Source organism: Yarrowia lipolytica, chromosome 1E (assembly GCF_001761485.1).
Source record: "Yarrowia lipolytica chromosome 1E, complete sequence".
Classification (NCBI taxonomy): domain Eukaryota; kingdom Fungi; phylum Ascomycota; class Dipodascomycetes; order Dipodascales; genus Yarrowia; species Yarrowia lipolytica.
Genome location: NC_090774.1, coordinates 1,293,932 through 1,317,230, shown reverse-complemented (window position 1 = coordinate 1,317,230; position 23,299 = coordinate 1,293,932). Strand labels below are relative to the sequence as shown.

Sequence of the window (23,299 nt, the reverse complement as noted above, 5' to 3'; positions counted from 1 at the left end):
GGTGAAAGACATGCTTACTGGTTCTGCCCCGGTCGGAGCATTGTGTCCACCTCATGGAGAGTGGTCACCCTAGGGGGGTTCGGGGGACTGTTCGGGGGTTCTACAATCTCGTCTACCGAGCTGAGTGTCGCACCGTCGTGGAAAACTTTGAAGTGGCATGTAGACAGGAATGTCGGGCACCTCCCGTCAATGAACTTTGCTACCTCCTGAGAAGGCAGCCAGCAGAGTCTGTTCTCCGACCTGTCCGGGTTCAGGATTTGCACCGGAACCTCGCTCGAGGCGGTCTGGAAGACCGCAATGTGCTTCTTGCCGAGCGTGGTGTGAGAGGGCTCGCCAGAGAAACTGGAGGTGGTGTGCCCTCCTCGGGGTCGGCCCTCGTGGATACTTCCGGGGGGGGGTTGTGTTTGGTTGGTCGTGTTGGGACTGGTGTGGTCGTGGGGAAGGCCGTTGTTGGTGGCCTCGGTGTTAAGCGGGGTAGCGGGGGGAAGAAACTGGGTGACATCAGGGGCTACTTCAGGGTGAGCAAGTGCGTCAGGCTGGGTGTCAAAGCCGTTCATGGATACGTCAGCCTGTTCCGTTTCCTGGTCGTCGGGAACTGTGTCTTCCTCGGAGGCGGGGATGTTGATGGGTAGATTCTGAGTTCCATGCTGCTGGTTCGTAGAGGGCAGCTGGTTAGTTTGCTCGGTCTCTTCGGGTGTGTCCTCTCCGGTTTTGTCGCTCAAGACTTCAAAGTTGTAGTAAGATCGGAGGGGCTTCTGACCGGTGGGTTGGGGGGACGTGTCTCGAGTCCGTCTATGTCTAGGGGACTTAGTGCCGACGGTCTCCCACTGGTGAGTAGCAGGCGTGTGGTGGAACTTGCGAGTTTGGACCGGGGGCTCCACGGTGGATGGGGCATGGATGGAAGCAAGGGCTTTACCTCTCTGTGGGAGGGTACCCTGGTGAGCGCGGGTGCGGAAGATCTTGGGAGTGACCATGTCTTTCTCGGGGCAGGCCTCCCGGATGTGCTTAGTGCTCTTGCACTTAACACAGATGTTATCGCCGTTGGCGAAGTGCATCTTGATCAACTTTGAGCCGGTAAGCCTAGCCTTGGTGGGATCCAGGTTGACGAAGAAGTCGGGGATGGTCTGGGGCAGGGTGGAGCCTAGGAGAGCACGAACTGCGATCACAGGACCCGAGATGTTCTGATGGTTGGCAGAGGTCATCAGAAGGGTGCCACTCAAGAGGGAGGAACCTGGAATGGCCTGATCAATGTCTACGTCGAACTGGTTGAGAATAGCGTTGAGGTGGATCTTGAAAGCATCCTCCGTCTGACGCTCCATCTTCATGTACGAGGGTAGGTTGAAGTAGTAAAGTACTCTTCGTCCAGCAGGGTTAGCCGAGCCCTTCCTCATGATGCGATAATCTTGAGTATTGGCCTCAACAATGAGACTAACTGTCTCCAGAATGACAGCCATTCGTTGTTCGTGGGGGTCAGTGAGGGCGTCCGACGTCAGGTAGTGCCAACCATTTCCCACTTGGTAGCAGTCTTCAGGGTCCTGTTCTAAGTTAATCTGGTCGATCAGGTGGGGGACGATGTCTAGGTTGTGCCTGGACAGGTCAAACTCCGCCAGACCAACCTGACCCTTGATCTCGTCGAACTTTTCGATGACGCCCTCGAGGACACTGATGGTGTCCTTCTCGTCGACTTCAGCGGCGTTATCGAGGTGCTCGAGGAACATGGAGATAGGAAGATTCCAATCAGGGGTGGCGGAGCGGTCAAGAGCTCTTCGGAAGAAGTTTTCCTTGCTGGCTACATAGGACACGTTGAAACGGCCGGAGGTATGCCTACCATTCGGCGCCGCAAGGGGCTCCGAAATTCGCTCCTTGTTGAGGTTGAATTTGAGTGTGGAGGGGTTCGATGTCAGGAGAGCCTTGACTTCGGCCTTGCTCTTCCAGGCGTTGAGGGTGATATTGTTGTCGTTTTTTTTGTCGTTTTTGTCGTTTTTGTCGTTTTTTTTGTTGTTTTCATCGTTTTTGTCGTTTTTTTGGATTTTTTCAATGTCGGTTTGGTTGGGGGTTTCGGTTGAGGTGGCTCCATCACCTCGCGATAAATCAGGAGGTGGGGGGTTCGGAGCGCCCAAGGAGTTACCCGCCGAAGCTTGGGCTTGCGCTGTTTCCATGGTGAACGTTTTTTCTGGTCGCGCTCGATTAATAAATAGCTCTGTTTAGTATAAGTACTGGCCCTGAGCTTCGTCTCTGTAAACATAGTCTCTATACTTATAGCTACGACGGAAAACCTTCACCTACAGGCCACTGCTAATATACATATATCTTACACTTATAATACACTAATAATAAAATACTCGGGCGTCGACCTTGGCCTGGATGCGTCGTCCGTAAGGGGTCTGACGGATCATGGGCAGCACGGGCCGGATACGATCAATGAGCTGTGCCCGGGTGTACTGGTTGGCGGTGTCCAAGGCGGTCTGGACCACGTAGTTGCCATAGCAGTCGCTCAGCAGCTTAGGCAACAGGGGCGAGGCGCAGATCTCGGCAATCAGAACCGCTCGAAGCTCGTAGGACGCCACCTTGAGCGACTTTTCAATCACGTTGGACGAAAACTTTTGCATCGACAGCGCGACAACGTGGCCGACAAACTGGCGGATCACCTGCTCGCCTAGCACGTACTGAGTCACGTAGTTGCCGAACGGGTCGCACACGAGCTGCAGAGCGTGTTTTGTGATAACACCAATGAGCATTTCTCGTTGCAATACGTCCGCGTAGTCAACGCACCGCTGCAGCACGCAGCAGCCGTGTCTGTGTGTAGCGACTACCACCAGATTCTGCGACACGGCTCGGTAGATGAAGTTGGTATCGCACGAGTTGAGCCGGTTCAGACACTTTTGGATCACGTGGTTACCGTTGAGGTCCTGGATGAGCCGTACCACGTTTCGCTCGAGGGCCTGCACAATGATTTCAATTTGCTCGTCGTTGGTGACGTAGTCAATCATCTTCTGTAGCGCTCGAGTGCCGTGCTGGTTGAGCGCCACCTGGACAAGGGAGGGAGCAGCCGTTCGGATCAGCACGGTGGTCTGTGCCACAGAGCAGTTTTCCAGCAACTTTTGGCACAGGTAATTGCCAAAGGGATCTGTCATGAGCTCTACCACATGGCTGTGGGTCTGCTCAAAAATCAGATTCAGGTAGTACGGCTCCTCCTCGAGCTTGCGCTGCAAGTACCGGCACCCGTGCTGGTCCTTGCACAGCGCAAAAATGTCGCAGTTGTTGAGATCAATGGAGGAGATCTTGGACGAGGTGGTGGAGGGGGTCTGTACTCCAGACGACGCAGTGCCGTTGGGGCTTCGCTCAGGGGTGAATGCCGGAGGAATGCAACTGCTAGCGGGCTGGGACGCTCGTCGGTAGTGGTTGTTGCTGCCCACAAACGTAGGAGACAGATTAGTATGCAAATTGGGGGTTAGCGGAGAGGCAGGAATGGCCTGCATGACAGAGTGGGAGTTGTTGTTGTTTGCAGCGGTCGAACAATTGAACTTGCCACCGGCCTTCTCGTAAGGAGGAGTCAGGGGCTGGTGCATGGGTGGAGATCCGTTGCCATTGTAGCTGCCGTGATTGCCATGATGATTGTGGTGCTGCTGCTGGAAGGTCTCTTCCAAGGGCGGGGAAACGGCAGAGGAGGGACGCCGGACAAGAATAGGGAATTTGTCTTCGTTTTCCACAAAGACAGACTTGCCGAAAATGGGCGATCCGCCTGCTCCCGAGTGGGTACGGTGATGCTGGCTGTGGTTGTGGCTGACGGGGAGGTTAGGGTGTCCGTTTTGAGACATGTTCATCTTTCCGTTTTGGGACATGGGCATGTTTCCGTTTTGGGAGGGAGCAAGATTTAGCCGCGACACGTCACCCACCAGGTCGTCGTAGCCTCCCAGCATGAAGCGGGAGTCGTGGGTGGCGTAGCCGGGCAGGTTCCAAGCCTGCTTGGGGGTGTGAGGCTCCTCGGCGGTCGAAATAGACCCCACGGATAGAGAGGAGGCGTGCATGTGAAGGGGGTTTTGGTAGGAGGTCTGGATCAAAAGTGGCAAATAAGATTATTCCGAATTAGGCAATGTGTTTTACCCCGCGATTAGGGATGGCAAAAAGTCTAACGTTAGTAAGGTGTTGGGAGTGCAGTAGGAGCTTACACACACACACAAGGGGATCATCTTTCTCTTGGGTCAAAGTAGTGAAACTGTAGGTGAAAGAACTGGACCTTGTGGGTGGTGGTAAGTGTAACACGGGGCAACTAAAAACGCAAGTGTGGATCGGATGTCGCCGTGGGTCGGGCTCGTCACAGACGCTCTGTGGTCGCCACGTAAACGCAACGTCAACACATCATCCCGCAATTTGCTCTTGATCAATCAATGTCTGTAACCCTGTAGCTAGCTCCAACCATTAACTACCAAAAACCAAGGCCGAGGTGTGAACCGCTTGAAATTGAAGACTGGTGCAGCACAGGACGTCCAAGACAACCACCGCAGCTGGTCCATCAGGGGCACGTGGCGGTGCGGAAAGGGCCCGGCTGTGTGTGTGGGCTATGTGTAGTCCGTATGGAGTCGCGGTCATGGCAGTTTCCGGCTTGGTGGCTCTGGAGCTGTGGCGCAACCAGGTTCAGTTGTTGAGTGACAGAGACCGGGTGTGAACCGGCTCCTGGCGGGGGGTTTTGTGGGCTGTTTTCGCTGCTGGCAGGAGTGCTGTGTGTGGGCTCTGTCGTCGCTGTGATACTCACCATAAAGGCCCTCAATGTGGTCCGAAGGTCTACAAGAGGTCGGTTTTGAATGAGGCAATACAAGAAGATGTGGTCAAGTTTCTAGCTAAGCCCGTGGGTTTAAATTCGGTAGATATAAATAAGCACAAGGTCTGCAGCCCTCACCTCACACGGCGAGCAAAGACTGGTTGGCGGTGGGCCATGCGGGCGAAGGATAAGGGCAAAAGCGGTATGGTTGTGGTGCTGGAGACCGGGCGAGCTGATCTCTGCTGTTTTCCGAGCCCGGATCCTCGCAATCAGCCCGCGACTGTCACCTCACCTCCTCCCCTCTCTGGATATTAGGGGGTATTAGGTTTAAAATATATTTGAGCCCTAGCCTCGACTCTGTTGGCAAATAACGCATGAGGCGGAACAGCACAAACCAGAGTGCTGGAGTCTACCGCAGGCTGTCAGGGAGGAGACCTGGGGCGCTTGTTGGCTTGTTTCGCGGTCTTCTTTGGCTGCCCCAATCGCGCTCCGGGTCTCCAACCTCTCCATCGATAGCCCCACACTCAGTCTATGGAACATGGGTCTCTTTCTCCTTCTGTCTCGCAGTCTCTCTCAGTCTACAGTAGTCTCGCTCTGGATGGTTACTCAAACCCAACCTGCCAAAAGATGCAAAGTTCTGCAAAGGGTCGGATCGGGGATGTGCAGTAGCTTCTCTGAGTCTAGGACCACGGGCAAAGGGCAAAGAGGTTACTACAGCGGGCTGGGGAGCGCCGTGGGCATAACGAAGGGGACCCACGCGGGCTACACGGGCTACCTGGGCTACACGTGTCCTTTCTCGACCCGGCAGCTGCAAACCCGGGCCTCAGAGGCCCTTACACCCTCCGCCAGACGACAGTGAAACATACACATACGTGGTGGATGTCAATTGGGGTCTTCATTAAGCGCAAGACATGTTAGAGTTGTGCGGGCTGATTGGGAGGTGTATATGGACAGGTCAGTGTGGAGGGGACTTCTACGGCGGCCAATAGTGGCCTTTTTCCGATTCTGAAAAGTGATCCGGAATCAGCGCTCCAACGCGACCACAACCATGCCCCCATATCCGCCAAACTACCGCCACAAACCCCGTCGTCGCCCCCGTCCCCGTCTCACTTGCTAAAGAAGCCTATTTGCAACCTCAGTGACAAACTGCATATTTCATCCACCCCTGCGGCTGGAAAGGGAGCCAACGGACCTGAGGCGCAATTTTCGCAATTTCCACGCCAGCTGCAGTTTATGGGGCAATTTTTGGCCCGCAAGATTGGGGCAATCTCGGCAATTTAGGCCATATTCTTGATCCGCCACACATGTACAACAAGTCCACAACAAGGCAATGGATAGATGACGTCATAAACAGCAACAGCAACACACCGACAACAGCTACACTGAGCCGTCACACGACCGTGCGCCGCCCGTTTACCACATCTTACATCTCTCGGCCATCATTTTCGTCTCACCGCCGTCCTCGCAATAAGTAACCGTGACAACAGAAATCCTTGGCGTTGACGGAGCCTAATTTATCCCAACCGCTTTGTGTTGGTTGGCGGGCTTATTCACATGCACTCTAAAATAAGGTGTTGCGATAACAGGAGATGCATGCCTCATGCAAGATATCCAGCTGACTCCAAAATTTGTCTTGTCCATCTCTTCGCGGCAGATTCCAGCAGCCACGGACCAGTGCCCACGCTATCTTTTTTCTCCGACGTTTTTGCTCGTCCGGGCGCTGCTCGTGGCTACCGTGGCGCCCGATGTGACCGGGGTGGGCCCAAAGTGTATTTTACAGGCTGTGGCTAAACTTTGGCCACTCCTGCAACATAACAACCAACAGACCAGAGAGTGGCCCACACACACACACACACTTGTTGATCCAAGACATGTCTATCCAGGGTAGACAGACACAGCCAAGATGAGGCACCCGCTTTAGCTTCAATATGTTGCCTAGGAGATTGGTTGTAACTTGTCATAGCCCCTCCCCTCTCTACCCGCCCCCACTATTTGCTCCAGCTCGTATAATCCAGCAAATACATGCCACAGCAAACGTTGATCTGAGGCCCGCACAATAAGGTTTCCGATTACATAATCACACACGAATGGACCAGGCTGTCATGACTGTACTTTCAGTGGTATTGGTACCGACGAACATCTTTCGCTTACCGTATTGGTACGAGTTACACTTGGCACGCTGTATGATTTATTTTTTCATGCAGCGTGACTGTACAGCTTTATTATCACCAGCTTCAAACAGGGTCAATACGGAACTTGCCATTCGTCGCTGTTCAGGGGTCGGGGATATTAATAGGAGATTTGTTACGAATGTTTTGTACAATATACAAGTACTGCACTCATACTGGACTTGTAGTGTGACCAGTCCTTAGGCTGTATCGATACGGTGCCTGTAGCTACCTGTAGTTGGGGCTAGCTACTGGGCCAATCAGCGGATGGAGATGGGCTGGCTAGTTAGGATGGTATGAAAAAATGGTGGTTGGTGGAATATGGAGGGCGGGATTATCGATAGCACCGGTATATAGACGGGATGGGGTCGTCAAAGATACCATGAGAGACAGCTCTAGACTTGTCCATACAGTATTGCTGAATATGCACTCACTTGGTTCTCCACTTGTCTCATTATAGTTCAACTAACCCTGCGCGTTTAGTTAGACTCTGACTGTGGTCAGAATGGGATGAAATTTCCCGATAGCCGAAATCATATCGGGAGATTCGGTCAGAAGGGGTGATCCAACTGATGTTGATCCATTTCATTCACAAGCGGCATCTTACTCGCTATGGTAGCGGCGCACAGACACCAGCAAGTCTTTCAAACAGTAGCTACTGGTTAGTTCTCTGGTCCATGGTCACACCCACCCTAAATCCGGTTTCTGCTGTGTTTTGTAGCTTCAGAAGTCACTCTACAGTCACCGTGCCGCCCAGCCCACTCTCATACGTAAGACCTTGTCGAATAAGTACATTAGCTTACGAGCGGTCGCTCATAAAATATAAATTAGTTCCTCCACCGGCCACAACGCCGCCTTCAGTCCATCGGATGCAGGCCAGATTGTCAGCAAACCGGTGTCCGTTGACCGAGCTCACAAGGTTGGCGGCAGATCCACCCCAGTTCTCCTCTCCTCCAGCCAGATTAAACAGCTGGACTGTCTGATCGTCATTAGCCACCATCATCAGACGTCCACTAGGATCAAGAGCAAAACCATGTCGGAACGTACAGTCGTTCTTGTAAGAGGCCGTCCATAAAGACTGCTTCTCTATCCGCCGGTCAAACACAGTGACAACCCCTTGCAAACCCGTACAAGCCACAAAATTGCCCTGTGCTCCAATATTGGTCACGGGAGAGGAGATTCGAAACGGACTCCTGACCCGCTTGCCTTTGCGATCTTCACGGAGATCAATCTGACGTAGATTTCCGTCTCGGCAGCCGGCAAAAACCACCTGCTCTTGCTCATAACACACAGAAGTTGCGTCACTCTTCATATCAATGGCATGGAGACGATGCAACCCAGCAGTACCTGTAAACGTCTGTATCTGGCTGTTGAGACCCAGAAGAATATCTCCTTCGGGGCTCTGTGCACATGAAAACACACACTTGTCGTCCCACAGCTGCAGCCTGGTCATGCTGTGCAAATCGTAGAACAGGGAGTCGTTGTAAGTGTCTTCAGATATCCCTCCACAAAGCACAGAATGCATACCTTGAGATAGAGACCATAGGAACCGGGTGCGTGGATTGTAGTTGATGCCAATAACCGTGCCTATGGTGCCATTGTCGGGAATGCGTCTGATATACGACTCTCGAATCAAAGAGCTGCCTCGACGAACAGCATTGACGATCCCCGAGGCTCTGCCAGTAAATACATCTCCATTCTCCTCGTCCAAAGCAATGGCGGTCACGTCGTCTCGTCCACTCACCTGGCCCACCTGTTCCACGTCTGTGACCCGAATCAACGATCCCAAAGCCCGAGACTCAAGACGGCTCTGAAAGCCAGGCTGTAAAGTACCCATTTCTCGACAATGCAGATACCGCTGGAGCTGGGTATGGAACGTGTCGCGACTGGTCACGTGGACCGAGTGTTTTGGAAGCACAATCTTGTCGATTTTAGGAGCTGTGGGTTTTCGAACATGTCGTTGCTCCGTTCTGTGAAATTTCCGTTCTCTGGTCTTTTGCCGTTTGGTGTTTTCCACCGCCGAAATCGAGTAATCCTGCGATGCAGATGTCGCCTGGCCCGTCTTTACTATCTTGAAGTACTTTTTGCGCTCTTCATCGTAGTAAAAGCCCGGCAGTTTTGGTGGCATGGGTGTAACTAAATTCTGATCAGTACATAGTGTGGTTTTCAACTACGAGTGGGCATATCAGTATGGGTATAGTTAAAACTGCAGAGGAGCAAAGTTGTGGTACTACGACCAAGCACAGCAAAGTAGCGCTGCTAATCACGACAGACGTCTGACTTTTGCTCTTTTGTGGGAATTGCTGACTACACAACCAACCCACTCATAACCTGTCCTTTCCGGCTCCTTCCGTAGCGTGAACATTAACACAGTAATGTGAATCAGGGTTACTCACAAGGTTTTATTAGGCTACTTTAGCGGTACCCACATATCCCCGATAAGTCCGTGAGCCGGGTAATTTGAGTGGAAAAAGAAAGCACAACGAAGAAGGACGAAAAGAGACCAACTCGCAGTGTTTGTGTACTTAAGGCTAAGCTTGGAGATACCCCAGAGACAACCCCAGAGATGGTAACTGAGATGGATGTGGCGGGGTAATTAGAGTGGGGTCGAGAAAAAATATATTTTGATGGGCCGAATCACGAGTAACTGTAACAGCTCGTCCGCAGCCTCCATCGAGCTCCCCCCTCTGTCTTATCTGCCACCGCCACATGTCTCCCTGCTTCTAAACGTCCTTCTGCAGACGGAGGTGCTTTTCGTTTTTCGTTTCCCGTTTCTGTAGCGGTCGCTTCTTTCACATTGCGATTTTCCCTCAATACGAAAACCAAAGTCAAACCCGTCAACAAAGCATGAGATAAGAGTCATCGATTGGATATGGGCGCAAAGTCAAGAGAAAAATGGCCGCTGTCAAACAAGAAACATGGAGTGCTGAAGAATGGGGTAATATGTTGGGGTAATTGGTGGGGAAGTGAGTCTGTTGAAGTGAGTCTGCTGAACGAAATGCCGTTCCTGAGGGGTGTTGAGCCAGAGTACCGGTGCTTGTATATTACTTGTACTGTACAATGGCCATAGGCCTTCTAATGGGTAATCATCATTTATTCAGTCAGTATGGGTCTATTACAGATGGTAATGTACAATCTCTCGTCGTCAATCGTCCATGATTCACTCTGAATCATGCGTTTCTTTTTTGGGGGGTGGTTTCATGCTTAATGGTCTGGTCAAGTGCGCTTGGACCGCTTAGACCAGGGCCTTCTTGATGGTTTCAGAGAGCTTTCCGGCTCGCTGCAGCTCGAAAATCTCCTCGGAGGTGCCCAAGTCCTTGCCATTGACAAAAATGTCGGGGGTCACGCAGTGGTCCGTGATGTTTCGGAAGGACTTTTGCAGCTCCAGCTTGTCAAGAGCATTGTCCAGCTTGTCAAACTCCACCACAAAGGTGTCAGGGTATGCCTTCTTGGCGTCGGCGACAATCTCGGCAAAGCCAGCGGCCCAAGAGACACCAACCACCAGCACCTTGTGCTTCTTCACCAGGTCGCGTGCCTTGTTGTTTCCCTCGTGGATGGTGTTAACGTAGGATGTGTCGGTCATGATGGAAGATGGATGTGTAGAATGTGAATGTGTGCGGAAATCGTCTTTGTGTTGCGAGTGGGGGCTGTATTTTTGTGCGCAGAGGGCCAAAAAATACGGGGAATGGGGATGCGGTGGGGGAGAAAGGATGCAGACCGAATCGAGGGCAAGGTCCACGATATATACACCCCCAGTCTCGGGACCACAACACACAACATTGCATTAGAGTTAATGCACAGTTTGGATTCAGACTTTTTTTTCTCCGCGATTTAGCTCACGTGGATTGGGGAAGATGCTTGGGGAACCAGCTGGTGGGGGCCGAGGTGGAGAGAGCCAGAATGGTGACGAGACGGCGCACGGACACGCCGGAAACGCGAATCAACTGCTTACGTCCCCCAGAACATTTTCCCGTTGCTTCCACCTCCTCACCTCTTCTCCAGCCCGTTTTGGACCCATCCTGTTTTCCCCGGTAATTATGCTGTTCTCGTCGGCTAACAAAGACCTCTAGCAGAGTTGGGTCTGGGACAAACCTACGTCAGTGTGAACCCAAAAAAGGCATCCACACTTTGTTTTTTTCTTCGCACTCTGCAGTAGACTGTAGCCTAAACTATTAATCCGGAATGTATGCAATGGGCCTCGGCGTTTGTCATGTGGGGCTGGATGTGGATCTTGTGCGGTGCTGCCCATGCCGCGCCTGTATGTGCTTGGTTTATCCGTTTTTATCCGTTTATCCGCCTGTCCATTTATCCGAAGAATATCGCCTAATTACATGGCATATACTTGAACGGTGTGCTAACCCCATAACGCTGTGGGCACCAGACTAGCGCACAGCGCACGCCCAGTGGCTCCAACAAGACCCAAACCCGTTGAACCATGCAGAATTCGGAAAAACTTGAGCAAAAAAAGCACAGTGACTACGGCCCGGGCAAGCACGTCGAGGCACGCCGGATTAAATAGGGTAGTGGGAGCTCCTTGACAGCTGCCGGCCGCTTGGACAAGTATGTACTGTCTTTGGTTTAGTGCCTTTCTCTCTCTTCATATTTATCCCGACCAGATATGAGGGAATTTTCGGGAGTAATATCGTGCCTGTAAGCTAATATGAAGGGGGGTGGGGTTCGCGCCAGCTCCAGATAATAAAATATCCCCAAGTCACTTGAGAAAGACACGGCTCATGACGCACATCCGGGGCATTGTTTGCAAGCCAGTCTTTACGCTTAGCTGAAACGACTACCTTGTAACTTGTGTCCCATGACCGCTGGTCACGGACGTCCGTGTGGTGCGGCATGGTTTCCCCAGGCTGACCAAGAAGGCTAACTGGAGGTCTAGACTTAATGACGTAAATTGGCGTTGAGAAAAAAAAAAAAAAAGTGTGAAAAAAAGTGTGAAAAGAAGCGACAATGAAAAACGGAGATGGCCATTTAGCGCGGTCCAAAAACCTACTCACCGGACTTAACTGACGTCACAGGCCCTGTTGCGGACAAGTGCTGGGATGGGGGTCGTCTCAACAAGCGGGCAACACCGTCGCATGTACAGAACATGTCCATTTCCGAGCCCCCCCTATACGAGTTGCTCCTTGGTATAGCTAGGCCAAGTGCAAGCCGCGTTGTTTAAGCGAGAACCGTTGCCAAAAGTAAGCCCAAACTAAGTCTGTCTACACAGTCCTACCAGTACCTATTCGAGCCGACCCGGAGCCGACCGGAACTCAACCTCCAGCGGAGGAAAGAGAGCAAAGCGAAAAACTAGAGCCACCATGAAACCGACTTGGTGACGTCACAGGAAGACCGCGATCGTCGTGCTCGGCAGGAACACCGTCGCTGAAGCAGCAAAGACGGCACAAGAGACCCACAACGTTGCCATAGCCGCTCCGTTAAAATCCGGCCAATGGAAACAACTGTGATGTAGGTCTGTCTGCACAGACTCGTAGTCTGTCTTCCCCGAAAAGACACCGAGTAGTTGCTACAAGTACGGTTAGAAGCATTTGTTAGACCGGGTCTCAGACCGAGGCATTATCCAGGTTACACCCACTGTTACACTGGTCAATGAGTACGATCCCGTCGGCCAATCTCTCGTATACTAGTGAGATGGAGAACTGAGCTATACGAGGGATTAAACCAAGAATTTTTCAGTTGGAAACAGCTTCCAAACGAATCCTTAGGATGACAGATGGTCTCAGTATAGTAACTGTCACAAGTAGCTCTACAACTTAGATCTGTTTGTTTGCTACAAGTCCATACAGTCATCTACAATACGACTATGTAACTACTGTATATCATGATAAAGTCAATAGGGATCGCATCTATTATACAAGACTGCATCTATATATAGTTCCCACTTCATAAACATCACATCTACTGTACCCGCTGGTTACCTATAGATCCAACTAAAAGTATACATCGCCTACAACCTCGTCCAACTGCAAGTGTCTCTTCCTTATGACTTCTCCCGGCCTTCCATTCATGCAGGGTCGACTTGTACATCTGGCTTGCCTTCATACACCTATGAACAAAATGTATTCTAGAAACAGTAGGAACACTGTGTATATAAATAATCGTAGAAGAGTGGTTCGATGAAGAGTACATCGACCAGCTGACGGTGTAACTCCAACTGTAGTGTGCCTTCATGCCATTCAGCTCCCAGTGTGGTCACACTTGGTTGGCTCTTTTACAGTGCTTAACCACCTTCGCCGCTTCTACTTAGCCAGAGGTACCAGTAACAGGCACCCCGAACTGTCGCACTATCAGCACGTTTGTACAGCCTCAGTCACATGGCGAGGTCTCAGTAGACCCCACAATACGCCCTCAACTGTACTAATCTCACTTTCTCTTGCGCCGTCTCTCTCCGTCGGTATCATCGTCTCCCTTTCGCTTGCGTCTCGCCATCGGGGTCTCTTCGTTGTTACTACTCTCCCTTGCTGACTCCGTGTTGTAGCTCTTTCGCACCGACAGTAGTCTGTTGCCTCCGACCTGGGGACCAATTCCGGGCTTCCCAGGACCAGGCATACCCAGCATGGCCGGGTTGAATCCGGGAATGCCCGTGCTGGGAGTGGCGTCAAAGTCCAGACCACGTGACAGCAAATCTCGATCGAACACAGACAGCGACTTGCCTCCGGTCTCTGCCAGAACGGGGTCTCGGATGATTCGAACCAGTGATGGCTGGGACGGAATGTCAAACTTGCCCGTGAGATCTAGCAGTTGGTTTTTGTACGACTTTCGCAGCTTGTTTTTTTCGCCGGTCACGGGGTCGAACCGCGCCATCGAGTCCGCCAGGCCCTTGAGCCCACACAACTCTGTGAGGTTGGACATGGCCGACGTCGAAGGACGGGTGTACTTTGTGTCGTCAGCAAGGTAGTAGTTGGGCATCGATATCGACGGTATTGTGAATGTGGTGAGGGGGACGGATGGATGTTTATGTGTATGATGATGCAGAGGGGTTGTGTTTGTGTGAGATGCTGTTCGATGTCGTTCTGTGTGCGGTTGCTAGCGATAGTGTGATGATGCTGAGGTGCTCATGGCCAGGATCGTGCGACCCTGGAGTGTGGAAAAGGCATGCATAAAATAGAGTTGTTAGTAAGCAGCTTTTTGGAGGAGGGGGGTGGGGGGGCCAGAAGGGGTGGAGAAGAGATTCAAAAGGGGTAATATCGGTATTATAGAAAATTGAAGTTGAAGATACAAATAACAACACGGTAAGGATTTGAATTGTATGTTTAAAATCTCGAAATTATGAAAAACACGAGCCGTTTAGAATGAGGTACCGTTTCACCATCATTGATTATACAAGCACTGGCGTTATGTATTTTGACGATGTAGGTGAGAAGGTGGATACTACTGTAAGATAATAAGTGAAAGAGATTAGTTATAGTCGAGGATAATTGGAAAAACCGATTATAACAACTTTCCTGTTAATTCTAGCCGCCTTACTTGCGTACTACTTACAACTACTGCACTCGTTATGACAAATCCCTCAAGATATCAACTAACTTAACTACACTACATATTGTAGATTGTCTAACGATACCTCCGCAACCACCCAGTCCACCAAGCCTTGAAACTACAGTATGCCACAAAACCAGCAAATAATAACCCGATCGCCAGCCTGGTTCCCATATAATAACAACAACTCTTCCCCTTGTACCTACCTGTGCTGTAGTATCGCACACCAGAAGAGTCAAACGATGCATAACTCAGAGTGGGCTTCAGGAGTTCCAGTATAGTTACAAGTAGGAGCACCATAAAGAGGCCAAAGACTCCTCAATCTCCTGAATCACACACATTGTACAAATGTAATCTTTCAACATCTCTTGACGTGAACAACTGCTGTCTCTACTTGTACACTATGTACTTGTACACTACAACTTCTTCAAACAGATCTCCGTTCAAACCTCCACACTCAAAATGTCGACGTCTAAAAATATTATCACCAGCCCCTTGATACTGTAGTCCCAGCCCCATATGACCCACTTCGGGCACCAGATATTAAATGGCCGTGTTTATCCAAGTCCTATAAGGGAATTGTGTGGGATTCCGGCTTATATAAGCAGCCCATATCCACTTTTCGCTTGTCCATTTTTCGTTTGTCAATTTTTCGTTCGTTCGTCGTTGGTCGTTCGTTTCTCGTCCTCGGCAGATCCATAAATAGGTGTGACGAAAATAGCATACAGTGTAGTGGGCCCTACGAGTACGAGTACATGCAACCATTACAAGTACCGTACTGCCAGGACTACAATGGTCACAGATCTGGAGCGCAACCGCCGCAATGACCACGGCTTCGATTCTGGAGCCTCTTGTGGTCTCTCCTCCTGATACATGGCCGAAACCGCCATCTGCAGACATGTTTCATGGACCTCTCGTCTATGGCCAAACACGCTTTTCGTCAGGCGCACATTCCGGAGTCTATTAGTGTGGTGGTATGCAGGTTTGAGTTCTGGGGTCCCAGCCGCGTCAGGTGTTGGATATTGGGGTGGTACTTGTATGGACCACGAAACGGGATAGAGAGGCAAAAAGGAGCCGTTAAATGACATATCACAACATGGTCCCCGTAGCAACTTTAGAGCCGCCTCAGATGCTCATTTTTCCCTCCGTTACTCGCATAATTATCTCCGTCTCCTCCAGTAACATGACGTCAATCTGCTTTGGGACTAAAGTAAACAAGAGAGTTGGGCGCTGTATTTATCCTACTTGCGAATGTCATTCACAGGTACACTGTACTGGACACTGTTTGGACGTGTAGCTCTAAAGAGGCTGGCAGCGCAAATATGAGCGTTCGGCGACAAATAAATGGACACTAGCGTCTCTTCCATACCAACTCTCGTCTCTCTCGCTCTCACCACTGTCTCACTCTTCCGCCCCGGTGTCTCATCCTGCCCCCTATTTTTACTTTGCTTAAGCTCTTTTTATTTCCAGTCTCGTAAAAATAAAGTTACAACTCACCAGCCAGCATTTCACCCGACCAACGTGTGACACCAGTTGAAAAAACGTCACGGACCACCAACAACAGGTGTGCGAGCAGAGTGGTACAGCACTACAAGTCGTCATCGACATCACCGGTCCAAACACGGACACACATTCCCACCACTGCTCAACACCGCACGACCAAAGACCGAGCCAACATCTGACCGTCATAACGCGATTTCCAGGAGAAGACACGACCCAAGACACACATCTCCACAATGAGCCTCACTCGACTCCCGCAGGACGAGCGCAAACGGCTGCCGACGCTGTTCGAGGTGCTCAACCGAAAATCGCTCGCGCCAGTCGACCTGTGGTCGTTCTACGTCTACACGCGGGACCAGCACCGAGGCGTGGACTACCTGGACTTTTGGCTGGATGTCGTCCAGCACCTGTCGCTGTGCCGCCACTACATCCGCGGTCTGCGCCAGTCAATCCTCGCCAGCGAACACACAAACCTCAGCATCAGCAACATCACCGGGCAGGGCCTTGCCGAGCAATCTCGTGAATCATCCATCCTACTGGAGACACTTATCCACGACCACAATCTGCTGGAGGACGGCGACTCGCATCGTCTGTCCGAGTACCTGCGGGGCGAAAACCTGCTGAGCGACCATGACTCGTCCGCAGCCTCGCGTCTCAGTGCCCTGCTGGGCGCCATGCATGTTCGGGAGTCGCAAATCAGCGACGACCATGCGCCCAGTAACCGAAGCGAGCGGTTCATGATGAACCTCGAGGAAAAACGGGCATCACACCTGTCCAATGCATCTTCCAACCTGTTCCAGAGTGCCGCCGCAAGCCCGATTGACGAGGAGGACGCGGGCGAAGAACACGGCATGGTCCGTCCGGGGTCTCGAGCATCCATGACCCACTCACTGCAGGGCTCTTCACGCCTCTCACTGAACCGCAAGTCGTCACGTGCATCACTGGGCCTGGCTGCCCAGGCACAACCGTCGCTGCAGCAGCTGTACGACGAGGAGCAGACCAACCTGTCCATGTCCAACGTGTCGCAGTCGCAGATTGGTCCGACTCTCCAATCCCAGCTGCAGTTCCCTTCTCCAGACAACTCTGGCGAGCAACCACAACAGCAACCACAAACGCCACAGCCCCAGTCTGCGCTGCCACAACAACCGCAGCCCACAGGTCCCAATCTGGCGACCCGCAGAAACTCGCAACTGTCGCAGATCCTGCCGCAATCGCCCAACGCTAACTCGCCTCTTCTGGGCACCCAACCTGCATCTCCGCTACAAACACAACTCAATGCGTTGCCCCAGACGCTGCCGCAGCCCCGTGGCCCCATTGGCGTGGACTCACGAGCGTCGTCGCAGCCTCTGACCCTCGAAATCATCGAGAAGCTCTTCCCCAAGAGAAACGAGCACGGCGTCATGAGCGACGTCAACTCGCCCAATTTCATCACCCGAGAACGGATCCGAGAGTCGTCACAGCAGATCCTCGTCACATATTTCATGCCTGGAGCAGAACGTGAACTGGCCCTGCCCGCACCTCTCATGGAGTCAGTCCGGACCGCCATCGAACAGCAGGGACGAGACGACCCCGAGGTGTTTGACGAGTGTCGAGAATACGTTTTCCAGATTCTCGAACGAGAGGTGTTCCCCGGCTTCCTTGCCACCAAAGCACTAGGCAACCTGGTGCCTCTGGGAGCGCTGGTGAGAATGGTGGCTGGTCTAGTGGCGGTGTTTGGCGCCGTGTGGACCGGCTTTTGTCTCATCTTTCTCAATTACTCGCGAACAGAGCGGGTCTGGGTGCTCTTGCCGTTTGCCATTGGATGGTATCTGGTGATTGCCGGGCTTTTTTCTCTGGACCCCATCCAGGCAGTGCTGGGCTTTTCCGAGTCCAGTCTGACCAAACGGGTTCGAATCAAGGAGCCGTTTGTGCGACGACTGTTGCTGATCCGGTCCTCCTGGGTCATGCTCTGGGTCGTAATTGTCACCGCCTGTTTCACCGTTATTTTTGCATGTGTTCCCGGTCATCGATTGTAGTAGATTCTTAATATATTTAATTATTGGATAACCAATAGAGCTGAATTACCAAGGTACCATCAAGTATGTACATACTGTACATACCAGTATACCGTACAAGTGTTTGTAACCAGTTGCAAGTACAACTACTCATACAGAGACATGTAAGACGGTTGGTATGTATCACCCTTTTATAGCGCTCAGCCAGCACATGACTTGTATACAATGTGCGTCTAGCGATATCTTGGTATGCATTTGGGGGTGTGAGTATGCAGACCAGACCAGTAGATCAATCATTATGGCTGACGCAAAGTAGGTCTATTGACAACGAAAAAAGGGGTACAGTACCGAGCGACCAAGTTCCCATCGATTCAGCATTATCTTTTTGTGTAACTACTCTTCAAACCCCATGTAAATCTCTCAGGTATCATCCATCGAGGCAATCCGTATTCCAATGGTCTTACATACTACAAGTACCACTTGAGTAGTGCATATCTATGAAAGTCTGATCTTATCCGCAACGTCTACTTGCACTTGTTCACAACACAATGCGACCAGGCTACATTGAAACACCGCTGCTGAAGAACGACATCTTCTCGCACCAGGTCGGGTGCAACGTGTACCTGAAAATGGAGAACTTGCAGCCCTCAGGGTCGTTCAAATCCCGAGGCATGACCCAGGTCATCTCCGATGCGCTGGACTCAGACCCCCAGGCTTCTCTAGACACTCTCCACGTGTGTTCCAGCTCTGGAGGCAACGCAGGGCTCGCCGCAGCAGTCACCTCGCGACTCAATGGTGTCGCGTGCACGGTGGTTGTGCCGGAATCGACTAAACCTCGAATGGTGGAGAAACTGAGAGCTGCAGGAGCAGAAGTGATTGTGCACGGAAAACACTGGTCAGAAGCCAACGACTTTCTGCAAAAGGAAGAGATGCCGCGGCTCGAAAAGACGGGAAAAACGCCAATCTACTGCCATCCCTTTGACGCTCCAGCGGTGTGGAAGGGAAACTCGACTCTCATCGACGAAATCATCAAGCAGGGAATCACCCCAGACGCCGTCGTGTGCAGCGTGGGAGGCGGAGGACTGTTCAACGGAGTAGTCGAGGGCCTTAAACGACACAAGCTCAACTGCCCCGTGATTGTAGTGGAAACAAACGGTGCTGATGCTCTGAGCCGGAGTCTACAGAAGGGCGAGCAGGTCACTCTACCTGGAATTACGTCAATTGCCACTTCTCTGGGAGCCGTTCGAGTCGCTGACAAGACGTTTGAAAACGCCCAGACATACCCTACTGTGTCTGCAGTCGTTTCAGATGACGACGCAGTATCAGCTCTGGTGGAGTACGCTGAGACCAAGCAGATCATCGTGGAACCCGCCTGTGGAGCTTCCCTCGCTGTTCTGCCTGCTCTAAAGGATCTGGTTGATTTGAAACCTGATTCTAACGTTGTTGTTGTTCTCTGTGGAGGCTCGGCTACTGGCATTTCTGATATCGCGCAGTTCAAGAAAGACTTGGAAGCAAAGGAGACAACTGAAGAGAAGTAGCACATGTTTCCATGATGAAGTGGCTATAATATGCTATAACTAGATTAACCATTTAATAGATCGTGGATCCCTAACCAATACACCTTCCCTTTCTATCAAATACATGGATGTGACTGCTTGTATTATATACAGCTATTTCATTACTTAGTAGTCATCATCGTCATCACTTTCCTCTTCCCATCCATGCTCGTACTTGGAAGCCATGTCGCCGAGCTCCTGCTTCATCTCCTCACGCTCGTCTCCTCGTTCGTACACAGACACAAACTTGGCCATGTCCAGAAGAGTTCGTCGGGGCTTGGTGGTTACGGCCAGACGGGTCTTGGAGCTGACAAACTGTTTAGTGAATTCGGGCTGAGAAGAAACCTCGGGCATGGGTTGGTTCAACCGGTAGCTGTTGGCATCGTCATCCTGATCCTCCAATCGGGCAATGCTGAGATCAGAAAAGACATGGGGGGTCTTTGGGGGGATTCTGGAGGGCAAGAAGAGCTCCTGGAACAGCCTGGAGTCATACTGAACGGTTGATTTGTCGCCATCAACATCAGTGAGAGTGCCTCCTACCTCGGAAACAATGTTTCTCTCCCCAGTGGTGTCCAGCAAAGCAGCCATAGCGTCCAACGACAAGCCTCCGGTTCTCTGGGTGGCCATAAGCTGAACAGGCTCATAAACTGACAAGCCAAAGAGAGCTGCCTGATGCCAGGGACTGGTAGGGTCGAAATCAGCATCAATGGGTGTTTTTGTAGGGAAAGACACGGGAATGTAGATGGACGAAACCTGCGACAGAGCCACAGTGGTTTGAATGGCATTCTTCTGTGTCTCTCGGGTCTTCTTTTCGGGCTTGGCCTCCACAGACCATGTGACCACCGTTCCCTTGGCGTCAAAGTCGTCTCTGTAGTTTGCCAGGATCTTGGCAGCCACTCCTGCCCAGGCTGAGTCGTCTACCACGACGTTAAGGCCTCCCAACGAGTCGCATTCTTCAACCCATGACCGCAGAGTCGAGTCGAGATACTCCTTATCAGAATTGAGCACATGTTCCCATTCGTTGACACCCACGTCAAAGCCCGTCCACTTTTGATCGCCTCCTCTATGGATACCTTGGGGAGCAGTGTCAGGGTCAAACAGCCAGTTGTCGAGCTGGTGGCGGGTTTTGGGGTGATGGAACAGTCGATTGTAGTCGGTCCATCGCTTGGTGGTATCTGTATTGAGCTGGGAGGCGTTTTCCCTGCCCAGATCAAGTGCCTTTTGGTACTCGTTCTTGTCCACAGGCTGCTCCTTGATCTCCTTGATCTCTCCTTCGTTCCACACCTGCGGCTGGCTCTTGTCGCCCTCTGTATAGAATTGGTTGAATGCCTGGAAAGCTCCATACCCACCTTTGAGCTCCCACGTCAACAGACGGGGGTTGTAAGTCTCAGTTCTGCTGTCGGTAGCCACTCCTCGTCGAAACCGCACAGTAGGGTCTGAGGTCGATTTGGTGGCGAGAGGAAAGTAGTGCTCCTGCGAATTGAAGTAGTCGGCGTTGATATGGCCGGCGGTCTGGCCAAACGACAGCGTGATGATTTCTCTCATGGTTGAATGGTTGTGAATCGGAGACTGATATTTTGTTCCGCCTTCTGCACTGTGATTGGAACTTTATATTGGAGGGTGTTGGAGCAGGGGTCAGTATAAAAGGCGTGTTCCTGACGCTACGTGAAAGATAGCAGTGTGGACGGCCAATATGGGGGCATTAAATATGACTTTTCAATTTCAACAGATTTGGTAAGCTTTTGAATAGGTATGAAGTCCTCGTTTGTAAGTGAATCTTCAACTAAAAGTTCTTCCATAAGCTCTTCACATTCCAACTAAAGTAAGTATTGTGGTTAAACAAAGATCCTCCATGATATCCGCTTATAGAGCACATAAAACGACTATAAGATACCTGTAACGTACAAAAATGACCAACAGAAAACTCATTATACTGTCAATTGACCTCTTGAAACCCCCATATCGGCACCTAGGTTATTGCATGAGTATTCCCTATTACTTACATACATCACCCATGATTATCAGTACTCATGGATCATCGGTCTCACATCTCATCTTGAGTATCTCAAACCGAATCAGGTGCTCGTGATCGTCTAAGAGGATACAGCTGGCAATCAATATGACCTACAACAAGTAGTAGTCATTCATGTCTCTCATACGCCCTTCACATTCTGTAGTAAAAACGACTTAGTGCAACTCTGCTACCCTGGTTGGAATGTCGTCCATAGACCTACTATCTACCAGGGACTAACCAAGCCCCTGTCTTAAGTTCTGTCCAATCCATATGAGCGGCAAAAGCACCCAGTTTCTAAAGACGAAAATGTGACATCCAAAAAGTACATATATAGAGCGTGCCGCACTTGTAATCTCAAGTACTTGCACTCGTACTGGGACACCTCGTGCTGTCAAGTTGTACCCGTCTTCTCCATCTTTTTCACCAAACCACAACCTTAACACGAATAAACCCCCATCTCACGTGATGGGATTAACGTACACCGTGGCTCGTGCAGAAGACGGTAGCGTTCCAGAGATCCATTACCTAACGACACAATGCGACTGGCAATTCAGGCCGTATTTCTTCTAGCGACGCTGATGTGGCTGGTGGCTGCGCAGGCGGACTTCTACGCCGTTCTGGGCCTCAAAAAGGGCGCGTCAGACAAGGATATAAAAAAGGCCTACCGAACCCTCAGTAAGAAGTACCACCCCGACAAGAACCCCGGAAACGAGGAGGCCCACCAGACCTTTATCGAGATTGGAGAGGCATACGAGGTGCTGTCAGACGAAGAAAAACGGGGCAAATACGACAAGTTTGGCCACGAGGGTCTCAAGAACGGCGGAGGAGGAGGAACCAACCCCTTTGACTTGTTTGCACAATTCTTTGGAGGCGGAGGAGGAGGCCAGCGACGAGGCGTGCCCAAGGGCCCCAACACAGAAACCCATATTGACGTGTCTATGAAGCGCATGTTCAAGGGCTTCGACATGGATCTCCAGGTCAATCTGCAGGGAATCTGTTCCAGCTGTAAGGGCTCTGGAAGTGCTGACGGCGTGAACCACAAGTGTGATGGTTGCGACGGAAGCGGAGTGGTGATCCAGGTGGCCCAGATGGGTATGATGATCCAAAAGTTCCAGCAGCAGTGTCCCAAGTGCCAGGGCAAGGGCCATCTCATCTCCAACCCTTGTAACAAGTGCGGAGGACAAAAGGTGCAGCGGGAGGACCGAAAGTACAACGTGTACATTGAGCCCGGAACCCCACGAGTCCACAGCTACTCCTTTGAAGAGGAAGCTGACAAGTCGCCAGATCACGTGGCTGGAGATCTCATTGTGCAGGTGAGAGAGGCACCAACGGAGAACATGGGCTACCGACGACGGCGCAACGATCTGTTCCGAACAGAGGCTCTATCGCTCAAGGAGGCGCTTCATGGAGGCTGGACCCGAAAGATACCGTTCTTGGATGAGGAGTCTGAGGTGGTTCTGTCACGTAAGAAGGGCGAGCCTACCCAGCATGGCCACATTGAGGTGATCAAGAACCACGGCATGCCCCAGATGGGCGTCGATGACTCGCATGGCGACTTGTACATTAAGTACGTTATAGTCATGCCCATGGGGGCCAGCAGCAAGGTGAGAGATGAGCTCTAGTGTGTTTGAGAGATGGAGATGGAGATGGAGATGAAGATGATGATATGACGATGATGATATGGTATCACACACCTTGTAGGTTCATGCAAGGTTAGAAGGGAAGCTCGAGTATATCGGTGGAAGCTGGGTATTCAAGCGGGTAGAAATGTATGTGTAATATATGTTATAGAATTATTGGAGCTGCTATGAAGAGTC

The 23,299-nt window shown here is 51.3% G+C and overlaps 9 protein-coding genes across 9 annotated transcripts; 3 read left to right on the top strand and 6 right to left on the bottom strand.

The window, feature by feature from the left end:
• Positions 1–14: 14 nt before the first annotated feature.
• On the bottom strand, positions 15–2,159 carry YALI1_E13150t (uncharacterized protein; the record flags this gene model as incomplete). Its single annotated transcript, XM_068282969.1, has 1 exon — positions 15–2,159. The coding sequence occupies one exon, from the start codon at positions 2,157–2,159 to the stop codon at positions 15–17; it is 2,145 nt and encodes a 714-aa protein (XP_068139070.1).
• A 168-nt stretch (positions 2,160–2,327) lies between these two features.
• Positions 2,328–4,028, bottom strand: YALI1_E13132g (uncharacterized protein; the record flags this gene model as incomplete). The annotated part of the gene is made up of 1 exon (XM_503778.3): positions 2,328–4,028. The coding sequence occupies one exon, from the start codon at positions 4,026–4,028 to the stop codon at positions 2,328–2,330; it is 1,701 nt and encodes a 566-aa protein (XP_503778.1).
• Positions 4,029–7,209: 3,181 nt separating this feature from the next.
• YALI1_E13097g (uncharacterized protein) lies at positions 7,210–7,516 on the bottom strand (the record flags this gene model as incomplete). Its single annotated transcript, XM_068282968.1, has 2 exons — positions 7,210–7,367; positions 7,417–7,516. 2 exons carry the CDS (start codon positions 7,514–7,516, stop codon positions 7,210–7,212), a joined length of 258 nt encoding a protein of 85 aa, XP_068139069.1.
• A 210-nt stretch (positions 7,517–7,726) lies between these two features.
• YALI1_E13082g (uncharacterized protein) lies at positions 7,727–9,055 on the bottom strand (the record flags this gene model as incomplete). The annotated part of the gene is made up of 1 exon (XM_503777.3): positions 7,727–9,055. One exon carries the CDS (start codon positions 9,053–9,055, stop codon positions 7,727–7,729), a length of 1,329 nt encoding a protein of 442 aa, XP_503777.3.
• Positions 9,056–13,302: 4,247 nt separating this feature from the next.
• Positions 13,303–13,848, bottom strand: YALI1_E13034g (uncharacterized protein; the record flags this gene model as incomplete). Its single annotated transcript, XM_503776.2, has 1 exon — positions 13,303–13,848. One exon carries the CDS (start codon positions 13,846–13,848, stop codon positions 13,303–13,305), a length of 546 nt encoding a protein of 181 aa, XP_503776.2.
• Positions 13,849–16,154: 2,306 nt separating this feature from the next.
• On the top strand, positions 16,155–17,933 carry YALI1_E13011g (uncharacterized protein; the record flags this gene model as incomplete). Its single annotated transcript, XM_503775.3, has 1 exon — positions 16,155–17,933. One exon carries the CDS (start codon positions 16,155–16,157, stop codon positions 17,931–17,933), a length of 1,779 nt encoding a protein of 592 aa, XP_503775.3.
• A 527-nt stretch (positions 17,934–18,460) lies between these two features.
• YALI1_E12987g (uncharacterized protein) lies at positions 18,461–19,450 on the top strand (the record flags this gene model as incomplete). The annotated part of the gene is made up of 1 exon (XM_503774.3): positions 18,461–19,450. One exon carries the CDS (start codon positions 18,461–18,463, stop codon positions 19,448–19,450), a length of 990 nt encoding a protein of 329 aa, XP_503774.1.
• Positions 19,451–19,594: 144 nt separating this feature from the next.
• YALI1_E12962g (uncharacterized protein) lies at positions 19,595–21,013 on the bottom strand (the record flags this gene model as incomplete). Its single annotated transcript, XM_503773.3, has 1 exon — positions 19,595–21,013. The coding sequence occupies one exon, from the start codon at positions 21,011–21,013 to the stop codon at positions 19,595–19,597; it is 1,419 nt and encodes a 472-aa protein (XP_503773.3).
• Positions 21,014–22,018: 1,005 nt separating this feature from the next.
• On the top strand, positions 22,019–23,104 carry YALI1_E12952g (uncharacterized protein; the record flags this gene model as incomplete). Its single annotated transcript, XM_503772.3, has 1 exon — positions 22,019–23,104. The coding sequence occupies one exon, from the start codon at positions 22,019–22,021 to the stop codon at positions 23,102–23,104; it is 1,086 nt and encodes a 361-aa protein (XP_503772.1).
• Positions 23,105–23,299: the final 195 nt, after the last annotated feature.